The 17,870-nt window shown below is 42.1% G+C and overlaps 3 protein-coding genes across 8 annotated transcripts in view; 2 read left to right on the top strand and 1 right to left on the bottom strand.

Annotated features, from left to right (window-relative positions):
* LOC133896906 (protein GET4-like) overlaps positions 1-12,733 on the bottom strand; it is a 31,366-nt gene extending 18,633 nt beyond the window's left edge. For 4 of the 5 annotated variants that reach the window (XM_062337544.1, XM_062337555.1, XM_062337548.1 and 1 more), the window contains exon 1: positions 42-222. In XM_062337544.1, coding sequence (XP_062193528.1) covers positions 42-95 — 54 coding nt within the window. In that variant the 5' untranslated portion in view covers positions 96-222. Of the gene's footprint in view, positions 1-41; positions 5,269-8,149; positions 8,510-9,338; positions 9,418-9,515; positions 9,667-10,751; positions 11,551-12,193; positions 12,474-12,553 lie in introns of those variants that run through there. The other variant, XR_009905848.1, reaches the window with a different exon arrangement.
* On the top strand, positions 993-4,466 carry LOC133896927 (probable protein phosphatase 2C 1). Of its 2 annotated transcripts, XM_062337561.1 has the most exons (12): positions 993-1,266; positions 2,016-2,067; positions 2,205-2,284; positions 2,471-2,552; positions 2,661-2,731; positions 2,834-2,913; positions 3,006-3,103; positions 3,445-3,568; positions 3,649-3,731; positions 3,833-3,881; positions 3,971-4,038; positions 4,198-4,466. In XM_062337561.1, exons 1-12 carry the CDS (start codon positions 1,157-1,159, stop codon positions 4,276-4,278), a joined length of 978 nt encoding a protein of 325 aa, XP_062193545.1. In that variant the 5' UTR covers positions 993-1,156; the 3' UTR covers positions 4,279-4,466. The 2 variants fall into 2 exon arrangements, with proteins under 2 accessions (XP_062193545.1, XP_062193547.1); XM_062337563.1 differs by lacking the exon at positions 993-1,266 and having other exon boundaries at positions 2,449-2,552.
* Positions 12,734-13,575: 842 nt separating the features above from the next.
* Positions 13,576-14,721, top strand: LOC133909809 (non-classical arabinogalactan protein 30-like). Its single transcript, XM_062352357.1, has one exon. The coding sequence runs from the start codon at positions 14,004-14,006 to the stop codon at positions 14,592-14,594; it is 591 nt and encodes a 196-aa protein (XP_062208341.1). The 5' UTR covers positions 13,576-14,003; the 3' UTR covers positions 14,595-14,721.
* Positions 14,722-17,870: the final 3,149 nt, after the last annotated feature.

Raw genomic sequence — 17,870 nt, 5'->3', positions numbered from 1 at the left:
CCCGAGGGAGGTGGGAAAAGGGGGGACGCGGGGATCATCACCTTCTGGGGAGGAGGCAGGTCGCGGCGCGACCTCAAGCTCATAGACCGCGACATGTCTCCCAGGAGAGCGAGCCCCGGCAGCGGCGAAGGTGCAGGAGGAGGTGGTGGGCGGCGGGCGGCTGTGGTGATCGGAGTCGCCGCGTTGGTTTCAGGAATCGCGTTCGGGAGAAGACACGGCGACACGGCGACACGGCGTGGCTTTTAGATGGGAGAAGCGTGCTTGTCGCCTATATCCCATGTTGTTTTAGTCTGATTCGGTGAACGTAATATATAATATTATTTTGATTTGAGAGTGAAATAATTTGGTCCGGTAGATATGTGTTATAAAATTATCTTCGTAAGATCAATTATTTAAAATCTCAATTCTAACATCCACTTACGCGAAATTAGATTTAGATAACTAAATTTAATCTATCCAGATTAATATAACCGATCAAACATTTTTTTAATCAATATGAATTCACTCATTCTCATTCTGTTCAAGTTTGACTGAATATAAGGCTGCTATGAACGAATGTAAGAGTTAAAATTGTAATTAATTACTCGTATAAAGATATTTTGTGATACTGATAACTGAATCTGTCTATATAAGTAGATGCAAAAACATACATCCCCAAACCAAACTAAAGAGAGAGCTTAAATCAAATTTCCCTCCTGAGTTAAAGCTACCATCATATATTTACATATGTTACACTAAACTGTAACTGTATATACGGATAACAAAATATACTTCTATATAAAATTATATATATATACGTTGGATTAAGTTACTCTCGTACGACAACTACGGAGACCCTAAACCTACTTTGGATTCTGAGTACTTTTACATGTCCAATGTTTTTGGGTTTACATACACGATGCTGATGGTAATGGCTACAATAAGAAACAAAAAAAAGAGATGGCATATCTAGCGAAGCATTATAAAGGGATAGTTTATGCTGGGTACATGTAAAATGGTGCCACTAGCTATCAAGTAGCACAAGAGGCCTTCCTTTCTCTAAAGAGAGAGAGAGAGAGAGCTAGCAAGATGCCTCAGCCGCTGATGTGGCCTGCCTGCCTCCACCCCTCCTCCACCAGACCACCACCAGCGCGTCGCATTTGCCGAGGAGATTTCAATGGCGGCGTCCACTGCTTCCCGCCTCTCGCCACCTCGCATCCACGTCTCTCCCCCTTCTACTCTTCCTCCACTTCGTCGCTTGCGATTCTCCCCTGTTCGCGCCGCCAAGTACGCCCTTTTCTCCTACCCGTTTTATGTTCTACTTGTCTTTGTTTCAAGAATTCATGTTTTTTTTTTCGTAAAGTGTTTGATTTTCGTCCGGTTCTTGGAAGCTAGGATAAGAGTTTGATCTCGGATAGTATCCTGGACAGTGAGTGATGGTTATACTAGGAATTGAATTGCCATTATAATTCATCCAAGTTTATATTTACATGAAGAACAGTATGACTGTATGAGTGTAGGATTCCCGCTGTTTCTGCCTCAAATTCACCTTTTTGTTGGACATGGTGCTATAGGAAGTTGAAGTTATTAGGGTGGGAAAGTCCACCCTACAAATTTCAGTCCTTTTAGTGTAGCTTGGATCCCTGATGCACCCTTTCCAACATCATCACCACATGACCACCTTTAAAAATACTTTTAGGCTCTTCTCTTTGGAGGGAATTCAGGATCTTATGTATAGAAATGGCTCCATAACTGTAACATGGCCACCCAATTTCGTGCAGCCTCTTCCATCATGTGCAATTATAGTGTTAGTTCCCTTTATGTGTATGTTTGATGATGATTTATTTATGTGGAGTTGCTCTGGTGGCTTCTAGTTCTAAACACTATCAACTCACATTGTCATCAAAGTGCAAAATTAAGTTGCTTGCTCCAGCTTACTGAGGGATCAACTGTTGGTGCTCCTAATTGTTATTCTCAAGTTATTTCTTTCATCTGTCGGTAACTCAGTATTCAGTCCTATGAACTTGTGGTTGTAGGTTGGAAGCTGCGTTATCTATTGGTACCCATCTAATCCCGCACCCGAGAAAGGTTGGCCATTTATTTTAACTAATAAGTTTAATTCTAGTTGCTCACAGATCATATCGTTCCTGGGCCTTCTCTCTCTCTCTTTCTTATTATAGGAATTGAAATTGGAAAACTTTGATAGCCTTTTTCATATTTTCCAGGCTGCGAGTGGTGGAGAAGATGCTTTATTTGTCAATAGTGATGCTCACGGAGTATTTGCCATCGCAGATGGCGTTTCAGGGTACGCCATCTTTGCTGCAATCAACTGTTTGTGCCCCAAAAGAATTCCTGCAATGAACTGTGATCAATGTGTTTTTCTTTCTATTTCTGATTGCCTGCACCACTTTCAATAGGTATAAGGTGATTTCATCAGTCTGCATTAACACATGGTTTTTATCCTGCTAGTCATTCTCTTATCTACTGACAGATGGGCAGAAAAGGATGTCAATCCCGCTCTGTTTTCTCGAGAGCTCATGAGAAACAGCTCTAATTTTCTCAAAGATGAGGAGGTATCTCTCGCTAGACATCAGTACTATGAAATAAACTTATGTATGAATTCCATCGGTCCCATTTATGCTATGCACCTGTAACAAATTTACATCACATGGGAGCTGCAGGTCAATCGTGATCCTCAGATTCTTCTAATGAAAGCTCATGCTGCAACTTCTTCTGTTGGATCTGCAACAGTGTAAGCATTATTTGAACATTGTTATATGTTACAGCCTTACAGATAACTCTTGTGTTATGGATGATACATAAAATGCTGTTCAATTCATTGCAATGGTACTAGAATCATCGCAATGCTTGAGAAGACCGGGACTCTAAAAATTGCAAGTGTGGGAGATTGTGGTTTGAAAGTTATTCGGAAAGGTGAACTTGAATAAATAATATCTAAATGTACCTATTTTGTACCAATTTTAACCAGTCGTTCGTTTCTCTTCCTCGATGCCACGACATTCCAGGCCAAGTAATGTTCTCTATATCCCCTCAAGAACATTACTTTGACTGTCCATATCAGATAAGCTCTGAGGCATCTGGTCAAACATATCAGGATGCACTGGTATGTACCTTCTTCTAAGTTTAAGTGTTTTTTCTTTTATTATGTTTAAGCACCAGCACTATGACATGCCACTGTAAAAGTTTTTAAGTTTAAAGGTGGCTAGTTGGTATATGAAAATCAACCTATTAAGCAGGCCCAGTGTCGGATTTTGTTTAATCTTCAGGATGTAAGTGAAAATAATTGTCATGTATGTGCAAAGATTCTTTTATCAGTATATGTGGACACCTCCTTGTTAATTTCAGATTTAATGAGGTTCTACAATGGTCAATACGATTATACATGATGTAAGTGTTCTGCGAAGGTTTTTGCTGTCTGGTTTTGCAAGTTTGTTTATCTATCAGGTTTGCAGTGTAAATCTTATGGAGGGTGATACGATTGTGAGTGGTTCAGATGGACTTTTTGACAATATCTTTGATCAAGAGATTATTTCCGTCATTTCTGAGTCTCCAGGCGTAGATGAAGCTGGTAAAATTCTCACTTATGCAACAGGGGTCATCTGACCACATGTTCCATCCCTTCTGAAAGCGTGATGATGTTTTCCACAGCAAAAGCATTGGCGGAGCTTGCAAGAAAACATTCGGTGGATGTCAACTTTGATTCACCCTACTCAATGGAGGCCCGGAGCAGGGTGTGATACAAATACATCTTATGAGAATCTCCTTTACATGTCATTATTTACCTCATCGATGACGGAACATGATTCATTCCAAATACTTTCCTTACATGCAGGGTTTCGATGTTCCCTGGTGGAAGAAGCTGCTTGGAGCCAAACTAATAGGTACGCATTAGCTTATTACATGCTGCCATGCTCTGTATTCTACACAGCAAAATCAGTAAGCCAATGGTGCCCAAATTTTGCTCCTACAGGTGGTAAGATGGATGACATTACAGTCGTTGTCGCACAAGTGAAGACGGTGGTGGTCCCAGATGATGAGGTAGACCGTAGGCCTACAAAATCACTCAACTTTGCTGTCCAAATAACTCCATTTTTTGATTCCCCCCCCCCCCCCCCCGAATTACACCAGATACTTTCTGTTCTGATGGAAATAACGCCATTTCATCTTCAGACCTTTTCTGTTCTGCTATATTCCCAGGTTGGTGATGTAGAAGAACAGGTAGGGATTGAACAAGGTAGCGCTTCTGCGGATCCATCAGCTGAACAAAATGAAGAATGACAGGGAGCTAAACTGTGTTGGTCACGCACCGTCCGTTTATTTTCTGTATGGTGTATCATACTGCACATAAAGCAATTGAAGCAAAGTACGCTTGACCATTATCTGAAAAAAATGGATATGTACAGACAATATAATGTAATGTACTCCTAAAAATTGGGTTCAATATCCTTAAAAAAATGGGTTCAATACGAATAGAGACGTGATTCTGATCCTGTTTGATCGAGCTTTAGCTCCCAGATCCGTATACGATTTAGATTTTGTAATATAAAATAAATTAGTTATATCAGTTTTTAGGTTAAAATAAGAACAAGATGTCTGAATTAAAGATCCTCTAAATATCAATTTTCAGTTCAATTTTTCTCTCGAAAGGACGGCATGAGACTTGCCGATTTTATTAGAGGAATAAAAGAGGAGCCAAAACAAATGTTCCACTAAAAGGTAATTACCAAACCATCAACGATCTCCGAAGATCTTTGTCAATTCGACATGATGCCGCAGCCCACTAGCCCCTTTGGTACGAAAGGAAGATGCCACACCCCAAAATTCATATTTTAGGTTATGAGCATTTTAAAACAATAAAATAATATTTTTTCTGAAATTTGAAAGCTTTTTTAAAAAAATTAGAGTTTAAAAAGAATTTGTTTTGAGTGATGAAAAATATATTTTTAAAATATTAGAATAGGTTAAGGAATTTCAAGGTTGGACAAATCTTTGTTCCATTTTTCCCAACATTATCCAGTAATCATCCGTGGACAATCTCATCTCGCATCCTTTTGATCCAACCCATCACTATTTTTCCTCAATATTTTTCTCTCTAACCTGTGGCTCCAAATTAGCATCAAGCCATCAACCTTGCATCACGTTAGATTGCTAGAATGACAGCCCACATGTGCGCTAAAGCTAATCCAAATCAGCTCTCTTGCATGAGCATGTACCTGATTGTTTCCATCCACTTCCAAACAACGTCGTCCTTTCGTATGGCAGCCAAGGCTGGCCAACAAAGCTCGAGTTAGTGCTCAATAAAGACGCATTGATATGCATTTATCCTCTATCAATTCCTAGCAATTCAGAGTGAAAACCGCCGCTTTAATGGCCATAATGGCAATTGAAGACGGTTGCAAGTTACTTCTCGTCGTCAGCCTTGTCTTCTCACGCAATTTCAGAGTTCAATACAACCTCAAATGCAAATCTTGTCAATACCAAAGTGGTACATCTCGTCGAGAGATTAGATTTGCAACTATGAAAGTCCCTATTTGGATAATAGAGCTAGGAGTTATGACCACCGAAATTAGTGCTGCATAGATTGGACATAATTCAAACAGTTTCTCTTGTGACGAATTTTGAAAATCAAGATAGCGTTTTCAGAATTTCCAATGAATACAAAAGTTGTAGATCTTTTCGAGTACTACAAGATAGAGTCCAGAAACGTCTAATTTGGAGTTATGATGGTGAAGTTATTGTCCTTAACATGAGATGGTCGTTTCTCTTCCCCAATAAATTCCAAAACCGACAGCCTTAACTCCGATCGATCGTTCCTCTCCCTCGTTGCACATATAAAAAGAGCCCTCTATGCTGCTGCAAGCTGCATGCCACCACTCCACCACGCTGCCAGGCTGCTGCCATGGTTCACTGTTCTCTCTGCAAGTCGCGTCCAGCCTTGTAGTCGTCGGTTGGCATCCGCGTTCCCGGCGATCCGTTCAGGTAAAAACTTTGATCTTTCACCAAGATATGCCCTAGATCATCCCTCACCATGACCCAAAACCAGTTTGGCCAGAGGAGCAAAGACGCCATTGGGATCTGCGTTGCCGTGCCGCCGGTGCCATTGTCATCTCCGCGAATTCTGTCACCGATCGTCGCAACAAGGTGAGGAATCGGACCAGTCCCTTCCCCTTCACTTTTCCCCTGTATGGATCCATTTATGATCCCTAACCGAACCCCGAGCCCGGCCAAAGCTCGATCTGCGCCACCACGGCCGTCGCCGGCAGCCGTGCGGCCACCGATTGGCATCGACATTCCTTGGCCGATCATAGATCAGATCGTCATGTCCTTTGACCAACGCGTGCCCCTGGATGTCCCACATGCCCTCACCAAACCGTTCGACTATTAGAGCACCGACGCCGCCGGGATCATGATTGCCGTGCCGCTGCCCCAGTCTAGAATTATGCGCGTTCAGCGTGGGTTCAGATCACGTTCCCCAGTGATCTAGCACTCCAATCCATGAGTCCTTTGGCCGAGATGTGCCTCCACTATTTGCAACTATGGAAGTCTCCTTCTGAATTCAATCTGTTCATACATCATAGTGTACTCTTTTTCCTTTGAATTTTTATAAAGTTTCTTATAAATGGTTTTTAATGAGGCAATATCAACACAAAATCACATATCATACCTCTTATTTTTCCTACCGAGGTTTTTTAAAAGAGGTATACAAGACATATCTATTATTCTCTAAACTCGTTTATGGATTTTTCTTTTACAAGATTTTCTCATATGAGTTAACAAAGAAACAATAATCAATATATGCTGTACCTTTTTCTCCTTATTTTTTTCCACTGGATTTTTATCAATCATCCATCAATAAAAGTGATCAGTTCAAATGACTGTTAATCTACTCTATAATATTTCACAATCTTTGTGAAGGTTAATTGAACAAATGTCATACAACTAACAACTCATACATTTGTCACACAAAAAGTCTGCATAAGAGCCCACGCGAAGTAGCCACCATAGCTCTGCTGATCTTCCAGACCAAGCTAGAAAGTATCGCAGAGTGGGGAAGAAAACAGCCAACCGAGTAAGCTAGGGAGAAGTTTTGTATTTTTTATTCATTGGATCAATCCAATTTTTTTTAAAAAAACTAAAGATTTACTCCTAACTAAGCTAAGGGAAAAAATAAATATTAATGTAAAATTATCCATTAGATACTCATTTGCATTCATAGAGCATGACAAACTCGAGTAGCATCGGTATCCACTGCTACAGTAAAAGTCAACACAACCCGTTCCTGGTGCTACAGTATTGCAACAAGATGGGTTCATATTTAAAATTTGGAGTACTCTCTACTCTCATAACTTTTTATAGAAGATGACTATAGAGAAGAGTAATAAGAAAATAGAAAATAGGATAACTACTGAAGATAAAAAATAAAAAAATATTATAATAATATTATAAAGAATAAATTTTTGAAGTATATGTTGAAGATAACCAAGGCTAATGCCTAATCCAGTGCCGCCAGGTCAACTGAACTGAGGAAAGCTCCCAGAGAGTCAGAGACGAGGCACCAGAGAGCAGATGAAACTAACATTCCACACATCGCTGGTCCCGTGCGTGGATGCAGAATTGCAACTGCCACTTCGACAGAAAGAGCAGATAACATTGCAGTTCCGGTGCTGAGTGTTAAGTTTGTCTCACTGTGCAGCTGCACCCTTGCAATAAATCCAAATTTTGAGCACACCGCCAAGGTTTTCCTTTCACATCTGGGGTAGAATCAGAACAAAAAAAAGGCTGTTTCGATGGAAATCAGTACCCAGAGACGTACAAGACTGCTAAATACCATCAATGTGCTAACTCAGACGCCCGCTGGAACCTGAATTCGGAACACGCTACATTCTAAATTCAACTCCACATCCACGTGAACGGATGTGGAGCAATCTACGTTGGTTAATCATATATACGGAATCTAATAAACCTATCGCAGAACAACAATGCTTAACTGTTCTCCACAGCAAAAATCCAAAGCTTACAGGACTGATCCACCGGCTGAGGTACCATGTGGAATGTAAGCATTAGATAAATAAAGAGAACACAGAAATATATAGGTAAGCAATCGCCAAGATAGCAAAACATTACAGAATCATAACAGTTCGGCACTCACCTGAAATAACATCTCAAACCTACGAGCATTTGGAGCTTATATCCAGCTGCCTCTATGAAAAAATTCACATAACATAGATCAATGACTTTAGGACAAACAAACATCCGACCAAGACTGGTGTATGACAATGGAACAGAAGTCCAAGAAAAGCAGACAACCTACCTTATGCGCCTGTATGAGTACACGTCCGTAGAACAAGAATACAAATGGTTTCTCACAGATGACAATCTTAGTAATTATATTAGCTGTTTTCAGTATGGTCGTGGACGTGAACCACCACCCTGGTTTCTATTAGGTCCATGGCCACCATCTCTGAAATTATCCCTGCGTCCACCACCATAGCCACCACCGCGGCCACCGCTGCACAGCACATAACACAGTACAATTTTTTTTAATATAAGCATCATCTACATGAATCATGATTTAGTACACAAATACACACCGAGGGATACACTGCTAAGAGCAAAACTACATAGCACAAGATCCGATATCTTTTCGTTGCCAACTTATTATCAAGTAGTTTCGTTTCCCCTTGCACATTGTTACATTCACATAAACATGGTTTCAACGCAGAAACATTAGAACAAGACAGTAGTACACTAATCTGTTCCTATTTTCCTTGCCATCCCCGAGTTCGTACGGTAGTACTACTGAATTGTATGGTACTCCAATCAGGATAAATCGTTTTGCTCAACAAATTAGATTCTGTCAGTTAGGAAACAGAGTAACCAAAGAAAATTGCTTCAGTATTTACCATCATGTGTACCTTATACATCACAAAAAAGGCCTGATGTGCGAAAAACAAGTCCAGATATTTGGGCTTTACGTTTCTGATCAACCATTAGTGTCTTGTGTACAATATCACAATTTAATACGTAATACTTAATTTGGCTGGACAATATCCAGTACTATCCAACTAAAGTTAATTCAAAAGCTAGACCAAAATGAAAGTGCTAACAGCGTGCGTCATATACTACTGAACACACCTTTTTTTCAAAGGGGATACTAGAATCATTCATTGGCCATTGCTGAACAGTATGTTAAAGTGTGTGGCAGATGCAAATCCCTAGATCAATCAAATTATAATACAAGGTACTACTTGATTCAGAATAGCACGCAATTAGACAATTTGATTTCATACAGCATCTCAGAATTTGCGTGTAGGAGATAAACAGATTTAAGTACTTACCCATGACCATAAGAGGGTGCTCTGGGTGCTGATTGCTCAGCCATCACAACACTGATTTTATAGCCTCTCATGTCATAATCTGGAACATGAACAGAATAGATGCATTACAAACTGCACCGGACAATGCATTGGACAAGTGGATATCACGAAACAATGCAAACTCAACAACAAACTTACCATTATAGAATCCACCAGCTGAATGAGCCGCAGAAGGATCTTCATAAGCAAGACAAGCATCTCCTTTAGCTTTTCCAGACTCGTCAGTATAGATTTTTATGTTCCAGGGCCACTGGTCCTTGTAGCCACGTTTTTGCTTGATCCTTCCAACCTTTCAAAAGAAACAGTAATGCAACTGATTACACAAAGATAAATAGCAAGGAAAAAAAAGAAAGAAAAAATTGGTTCCTTAACATGACAACTTATGTAAAAAATAAGATGCAACTCTAAAAAACTGAGTTCGTTACAATGACTCAGCACATTGTAAAATCAATTGTATTCTATTCAATAAGATAAGGAAAACGAAAGAGAGAGATTGGTTCCATAACATAAAAGGTAACATAGAAACAAAATAAAATTCTGAAAAAATATAATAACTACAAAGACGCAGTATAACGTAAGAATCAACTGTAATCTACTCAATAAGATTTTCAATCAACAATGTCAAGTTACATCGCAAGATTAACTTAACATGAGAGTATAATTATAAAGCATAAAGATTGCTCTATCTATTTGGGAGTAGAACTGTTAACTATAAACATGCACACTCAAAGAGAACATCAATATTGACATACAAAACTGACTGGTAAACTATTTGCACATATACATAAAACCAAACCGCCAAACTGATACTTGTACTCCAAAACATAGCATTTGACATGTATGAGCACCTTGTCTTAAAAAATATAATAGATTCCACAAACTCATGCATTAAAACGTACTACGAGTATTGACAATTGAAAAAACAATAATAGTATCCTTACGTGCATAGTAGACCAATATGAACATAGTAAAATCAGATGCTAGCTTGCCACTAGCTCATCAACATGGTTTCTAACTACACATCTGTCATAGCTAGTAGTGGGCTCGTGGCAAGTGAATAACGATTATGCTGGGAAAGATAACATTGGGAATGAGATAATTCTAGGACATGACGGAGATGAGAAAGAGGGAACTAATAAATTCAGTTAGAAAGAGAATTATAAAACATACATACCAATATAGAAAGTGATGCCTTCGTAAAATATAGAGTTACTTTTATTTTTTACGCTTATTAGTACCTTTATTATCATTATTATTTTCTCATCATCTTTTTAGTTGGATCTTGTGGATTTCATCTCTAGCCTATCCCAACTTGATTGGGACAAAGGCTTTGTTGTTGTTGTTGTACTAACAAAAAAAGAAATTCAAGTATACCATGCCGATTCCTCCAAATAGCTCCTGTAATTCCTCAACAGTGGCATCAGGCGGCAAGTTTGAGATGTAAATCCTTGCGTTATCACATGTCTCATCACAGTTTGCATCACACTGCTTAACCTTTGGAGCAGGCTCAGGGGCAGCATTACCAGTATAACCGCCGCCGCTGCCATGATAAGGTGGCAGTGCACCACCAGAACCTCCACCCCCAGGCATGGACCGACCACCATACCCACCATCATATGTAGGCGGCAATCCCCCTTGCCCCCCTGGAGCACCACCACTATTAGAAGATGGGTTTGGAGGTGGGGAACCGTAGCTTGGTGGGTATGAGCCTGGACCACTGCCATAGCTATTAGAAGGTGGCACTGCAGAATCTGAACCATAGGCATTGTTGCCTCCGTAGGAGCTAGGAGGCGCTGTGTAGTCACCAGCAGGCCCACCGTATGAAGGAGGCCCTTGCTTAGGAGTTTGTCCATAGCCACCGGCCTTGTAACCACCTTCATCACCCCTTTGGTTGTTCTCCTGGTCTCGTCCCCCATAACTGCCACCTCTGCCACCGCGGTAGTCATCAAAACCATGATCACTACCACCACTTCGATTGTATCCTCCTCTTCCCCCTCCTCCTGCACCACCACTGGAGTTGTAATCCCCTCCATCTCTGTTGTAGCCTCCACCACCTCCACCAGACCTATTATACCCGCCGCCGCCGCCGCCGCCTCCTCCTCCACCTCCACTTGGACAAGGCGCCCCACACTTGTTGCACTCAGTCCTCCTCGCAAAGTTCACGTTGCCGCAGCTGGATCAAAATTTATAGATCTTTTAGGAAACAGTGACATAGGGAACCAGTTAAACTAAAAACATCATTTAAGATTTCTCATGGAAGAACTAAAGCTCTACACAAAGGGGAAAAAACAAATATAAGAAACTACAGCCATCGAAAAAATGCTAAACCCTTCCTATAACCCTAAAGCAATTTATACATCTGTGAATTACAATTGTCATCAATGGCATCCTAGCCTCAAATCAATTGACAAAGCCATGAGAATCTATTATTGAAATTGTCATCAATGGTGCTTAAGTCTCAAATCAAATTTTGGTAATCACAATCACAACAAGACGCCCTAGGCTCCAAATCATAAAACCCTATGAAAGTTCCATCTATCCAGACAAATCAAACAACAGGGAACTATACAATCCACCTACATGGGTGCAAATCAACTAAAGAAACAGGGAGCTGGCTACTGCACATCATGTCGCAAGCAAATCCTGATTCAACAGCCTAATGTTTTAATAACCAAAACACCGCAAATAAAATATCCCGAAACAATAACTTATCTCAAGCCTACACACCAGAATTCCCAGGACAGTCTCAAAGACGAAGATAATTAGATCATTCAAACCAAACGGGACATCGATGAACCGAGTAATTCGAAACGAACCTCGCGTCAGGGCAAACCCAGTCGCCTTCGCGTCCTCCCCCGCGCCCGCCACCGCCACCGCCACCGCCCCCGGCTCGGCCACCTCCACCTCTACCGCCTCCACCGAATCCCCCGCCTCCACCTCCACCTCTCCCGCCCCCGCCGCTGTATCCTCCACCGCCGCCGCCATACCCTCCTCCACTGCCACCTCCTCCATACCCTCCTCCACTGCCACCTCCTCCATACCCTCCTCCACTGCCGCCGCCGCCGCCTCCTCGCCCACGACCGCCTCCGCCGCCGCCTACACAGACACGAACCGGTCAGAAGCAGATCCAGAGAAACACGCACGCAAACACCTCGTCCGTAGGATCCAGACGCGACCTCGGCCGCCGTAGCCGCCGCCGCCGCGGTAGTCGTCGGATCCGTAGGACCCCGACATGGGCTCTCGCCTAGGGTTCGGGAACGTTCTAGAGGACAGGGCGTAAAAAACAAAGGAGAGTACTCCGTATTCGTGATGCCGGCGGAGAGCTGTGTGGATTAGGGCAAAAGAAGTCGCAATTGGAAGAGGGATAAGCCGTACGCACAGGTGGGCTTTCATTTCTTGTTGGATTTGGTTGTGAAATGGGCCTATTGCTTGAAGCTTGTATCTTCAATATTTAACACGGCCCATGCCACTCTTAGAAAGTAAGCCCAATATGCAATTATGGGCTTTAAATTCAGGACTGCCAGTTCCCGAAGGCCCACTACGTGGAAAATGTTATTTTGGGGAAATCTTTGTGCAAAGCAAACAGTAAATATCGTCCGTCCTATCCCTATCCGAAATGCGGTTAATCCCACCATTCCACCAATGAATGAGTTATTTCGTGATATTTTATGGTTGCACAAGAGTTTTATGCAACACCCGCTCTATTGGTGGGATGATGCGATCAACCGTAGCTTTCGAATGGGGATCAGACGGATATTCACTGTTTGCATGTTTGCATCTATTTACTTGTTTTCACCAAAGATTTTTTATATTATTTTAATATTCTTTTTAAATAATTATATAACTTATAGACGTATGTACATACTCACATAACAGCACGCACGACTCAAACAGCACATACAGAAGACCGAAGATGTTGAGTTTAGAGATTAACAAAGTTACCATAGGTGTCTCGCCGTCGATTAGAGATACGAAGTTTAGTGATTGATAAAGTCACGTCTTATTATTGATCAAAGATGCGAAACTTAGAGATTGACGAAGTCACGATATACCCCTTTTCTGTAGATAGGTACTTCGCCTACTATAAAAAAAAATTATCTTAATGAGACAGATAAATAGCAAATATAATATTTAATCCTTAGTGAGTAGAGGTACAACACATCTACTAAACATTGAAGCCAAAGCTTTTCCTCATTTTATTCTAATATCCATTGGGTAATAACTGGATACCGGCAAGCATGTTTGTATTTTTCTTTATCGACGACATGACTTACCAATAGTCTACAACAATGGATCAGGTTAATCACGAGCACACAATCTCTTGTACACCAATCATTATCACCTCCAGTGCAACGTGACGCAGTCACCTGAGAGGATGAGACTCTGAAATCTGATCGAAACAAACTGGCCTTCACGTAGCCCAAATGCCCAATGCCGACGAGGCGACCACCACTGATCACCCGCGCCTACATGGCCGCACGTCTGCACCATTTTCTTTTCTCGCTGATGCTCACCCTGTCACGTATATAAACCGTGCGGCTCCCGCCATTTCCACACAACCGAAGCTCAATTCATCTTCGTCATTCTCCGCCTCCGAGCGATCGATCGAGCGCCGGTCCCCAAGTAATGGCGGCCTTCCTCCACCTCGCCGTCCTCGTGTCCCTCCTCGTCGCCGGGGCCACGGCTGACGGCTACACCAACAGTCCCCCGCCGCCACAGGCCGCGTACACCCCGCCGCCTTCCACTCCGGCGCCCTACACCCCGCCGCCCGCCCACGGGGACAAGAAGCTGGTGGTGCGGGTGGAGGGCCTGGTGTTCTGCCAGAGCTGCGCGCAACGGGGCTCGCAGCGCCTCGAAGGCGCGGCGCCGCTGCCCGGGGCGAAGGTGACGGTCACCTGCCGCGACAGTAAGAACCGCGTCATGGCGTACCGGGCGCCCGTCGTCGACGAGAACGGCTACTTCCAAGCCGAGTTCAGCGTCGAAAGCGCCCGCTACTACTACAAGGAGGACCCCCAGAAGGCGTGCTTCGTGCGCCTGCTCTCCTCCCCGGACGCCAAGTGCAACTACGTCACCAACATCAACCAGGGCATGGTGGGCGCGCCGCTCCGCGACGAGGGCAAGCGGTGGACCGACGGCGAGGGCTACGAGAACGTCGTGTACACCGCCGGCCCGCTCGCGTTCAAGCCAGCGAGCTGCGTGCCCACGCGCCACTACTGATCTCGAACGCCCGTTTACCAGAATAGTGTGCCGCGCCATTGATGAGCACACGTATGAGCTATCGATCCGAGAAAAGTGGTTCATGTGTCATTCGGAGGGTGATTTCGATTCTTCTCTTCTGTTTCAATTGGTGTCATTGTGTGCAGTGTGTGACATTTTTCTGTAAGCTAATTTTGTTTTTTTAATGAATCGGCAAGAGAATTGCCAATTATATTAATAAGAAGGAAAATCTGACAGATTCACATGCTCAATTAATTAAGAAAAAACAAAACGAAAAACACAAAAACACATCGGGCTAAGTATGTGAGAAGTTGATTATAAATTTGATTTGATTACATGGTTGATGGCTCTATCCGGTGACCAACTAGTGCACTACGACTATGGTACTTGCAACTTGGCACGCAGGCTGCTTCTGGATATTGTTCTCAAGACTGCTAACAGGCGGCCACGTCTGAATCGTGTTTAGTTTCTTTCTTCTGGGTTAAAAAGCGCATAAAATTAAGGATTTACAGTCAATTAGTAGCATGAAATATACAGTAATTTCGCAGCTCGAGAATATTACATAAGGTGCGATCTGCGATGACCGGGTACGGTGTTGCATCAGTAACGTTTGAGGAAGTTCTTTACCAAAGGTTTGCAACCTTTTTAACAGCTTCTCTTGCCAGGTAACCTGCTTCCTGATTGCTATCTCTTCTGATGTGATGTGATCCTACATTGGAAGAGTATGATTTTGATTTGGAGCATCAGTCCAATACTCCAATGTCCAGGGCTGTCAATTGGTTCGGCAGCTTTTACAGCGTTGACAAGCATATGACAATCGGAGGAGAAATGGCAGGAGGGCATCTGAAGTCCTTGTGCAGTTCGAATTGCAAGTGATGTGGCCTGTGGCCGCTGCGTGAAGTCGAGATGGAGATCCCTCCTTTAGCTTGCATCCTGGTCCTGAAATCTGCAAAAGGAGAGCGTGCATGTGGCAAAATAGCATGGCCTTACTAGCCGTCTTGAGCTCTAGAAGTATCTACGTAGTAAGTGGATGAGCGGGTGTTTACTTGAACTAAGGCACAGAAGTTGTGTTGCTTAGTGCCTACTGTCTGTTATCCTGCAACTCAGAGACCTGAATAGTATTCTTTTGTTACTTTTGACTGAAATGAAATTTCGAAAGGTGAGAGGCTTTAGCTTCACAAACAGCATTTGCTCTTTATTTTTGAACGAATGTCATATCTAGCCTTCCATATAAACTACAATCAATAAATGGAAAATGAATGGTCTGTCCTGCTGACACTGAACTATGTATATCAGTATATAACTTTGAAATAATAGTTTTTTTGAAAGGATGGTAAGAGCATTGTCGATTTTTTTTTAATAGAAGAGGGTAATTGACTTAGTTTATAATGGAATTGACTTAGTTTAGCGCAATGCAGGCTAGCTGTTTCTTTCTTCTATATTTTGCATAAATACTCGGGGCAATATTCATCGGGGCTTGGCCATATATCCAACTAGATTGCAAAAAAAGCGTTTTCTCACCATCTCCAAGGATTTCAATGGTTGATGCACTGAAAAGTTCATGGTATGCCTGATTGCAAGGTAATTGCATATGTGCCCAAGGCCTTTCTCCTTCTTTCCAATTATACCATAACCATTTAAGACGTGGCGCATGAGCGAATCTCTGCAGTTCTAAAATAGCCAGACCTCCTAGGGTCTTTGGCATGCACACTGTGTCCCAGTTTACCAGGTAATGCCCCCCGTGACTTTCTCCGGTTCGTCGCTTTTCCAAAGTAACGCTCTTCTAATTCGGTCAAGCTTTTTGGTGAGTCATTTTTGAAGAGGGAACACTGTAAGAAAGTAGATCGGCTACGACGACATGACTGTCTTAACTAATGTTTCTCTGCTCGCCAAGGACATGAACTTGTCTTTCCATCCCAGCAGTCTGCTTCCTAGCTTGTCAATCACCGGTTTTTTCCTTCAATCCTCAGATTTTTCATTCAATCTGAGCAGGTTTTTGGAGTTCAATCTGCCTTTGAAGAGAATTCACGTGAAAACTTTCAATTTCTTGAGCACTTTGATCTCCAAATCCAAAGGATAGGAGCTGATGGCATTATTGATTTGTAAGGCAATGCATAAAATTTGCTCGGTTGATAATTAGAACTCCCCTAGCAATATATCCAAGTGTCTCTTTGATTACTATTGTCCTGAATGGTCTCCAATTTCTGCTGTAGAATTTGCAATTCCTCAAAAGCTTGCGTGAATAGTGTCGAGTAAAATTAAAATTGCGGTATGCTGTCTTCCCTGAATCGGGCAATGGAAATGTTGGCAAAAGAGTTCAATCTAGGAAGCTGAATCTTTAGGTAATTTCCATTCCATACATCATGCCAAAGAAGGATGGTAGATTCATCACCTGCCAAAGAAGTTGAAACTGTTGTCAACCTCAGATGTATATGAAAACGCAGAGTCTTAACTGTTGTCAACCTCACATGAATACGAAAACGCAAAGTTGTAACTGTTATCCTTCAGTACAGAGATCTCTGTAGCTTCATATATACATTTGTAGTGTTCTTGTCTTCCTTTTCGAAAAGATTGTCATATATAGCCGTCTGTATAAGGGCCCTCTCCGTATATAAACCACAGTACGTAAATGAAAACTATGTCCTGTTGAGACTGAACTTGATATCTGTGCAGGATAGTGCTTGCTTCCAGAACATGCATGTTCAGTTAACCCTAGTCGAAGCCTACAAGGGAACTTGTCTAGCAGAGAGTTGGCTAGGTGAGATTATGCAAATGGTTTCATCGACCATTGTAATTGCGCTTGAGTGCTTAAATATCTGGATATTCTCTTCATCTTTGTAGTGAGAAAAACTGCTGTTCTTTAGCTTTTGTACTTATGGGTTCCTTAACCTTTTGACCTTTGCTAGAGCATGTCGACCTTGAATATGATGGCTAGTTGATTAAAAGATACCGTACTACTCAGAAAAACACGGGACAGAAAAAAGCATCATTGCAAAGCGGCTACAAGATCTTAACTTATCTCGGGACAGGAAAAAAATGATGCTCATCTCTGGCTGGCGTAAATTCTCTGATAGGGAGGTGTATGTATTCGGCTCCAGAATACGTAAAATTAAAGAAGCTGGGAGTGGAATTTTTAGATTTTGATTCTTTTTAATAACTTTTTCTATGCATAGATTTACCAGGAAACAATGTTCAAAGATGAACATTTTTATGACATCATGTCTATTGTTAAATAGCATATCATCGTGATAATTGATGTTATGATAACTACAACGT

The sequence above is a fragment of the Phragmites australis genome, chromosome 2 (genome assembly GCF_958298935.1).
Source record: "Phragmites australis chromosome 2, lpPhrAust1.1, whole genome shotgun sequence".
Lineage (NCBI taxonomy): Eukaryota > Viridiplantae > Streptophyta > Magnoliopsida > Poales > Poaceae > Phragmites > Phragmites australis.
The sequence above is the reverse complement of the archived record's forward strand: the minus strand, read 5'-3'. Positions and strand labels throughout refer to the sequence as shown.

Coding starts and splice junctions, on each gene's coding strand:
- LOC133896927 (XM_062337561.1), top strand. CDS start 1,157: ATGGCGGCGTCCACTGCTTCCCGCCTCTCGCCACCTCGCATCCACGTC. Junction 1,267..2,015: donor TCCCCTGTTCGCGCCGCCAA/GTACGCCCTTTT, acceptor TTGTGGTTGTAG/GTTGGAAGCTGCGTTATCTA. Junction 2,068..2,204: donor TAATCCCGCACCCGAGAAAG/GTTGGCCATTTA, acceptor CATATTTTCCAG/GCTGCGAGTGGTGGAGAAGA.
- LOC133909809 (XM_062352357.1), top strand. CDS start 14,004: ATGGCGGCCTTCCTCCACCTCGCCGTCCTCGTGTCCCTCCTCGTCGCC.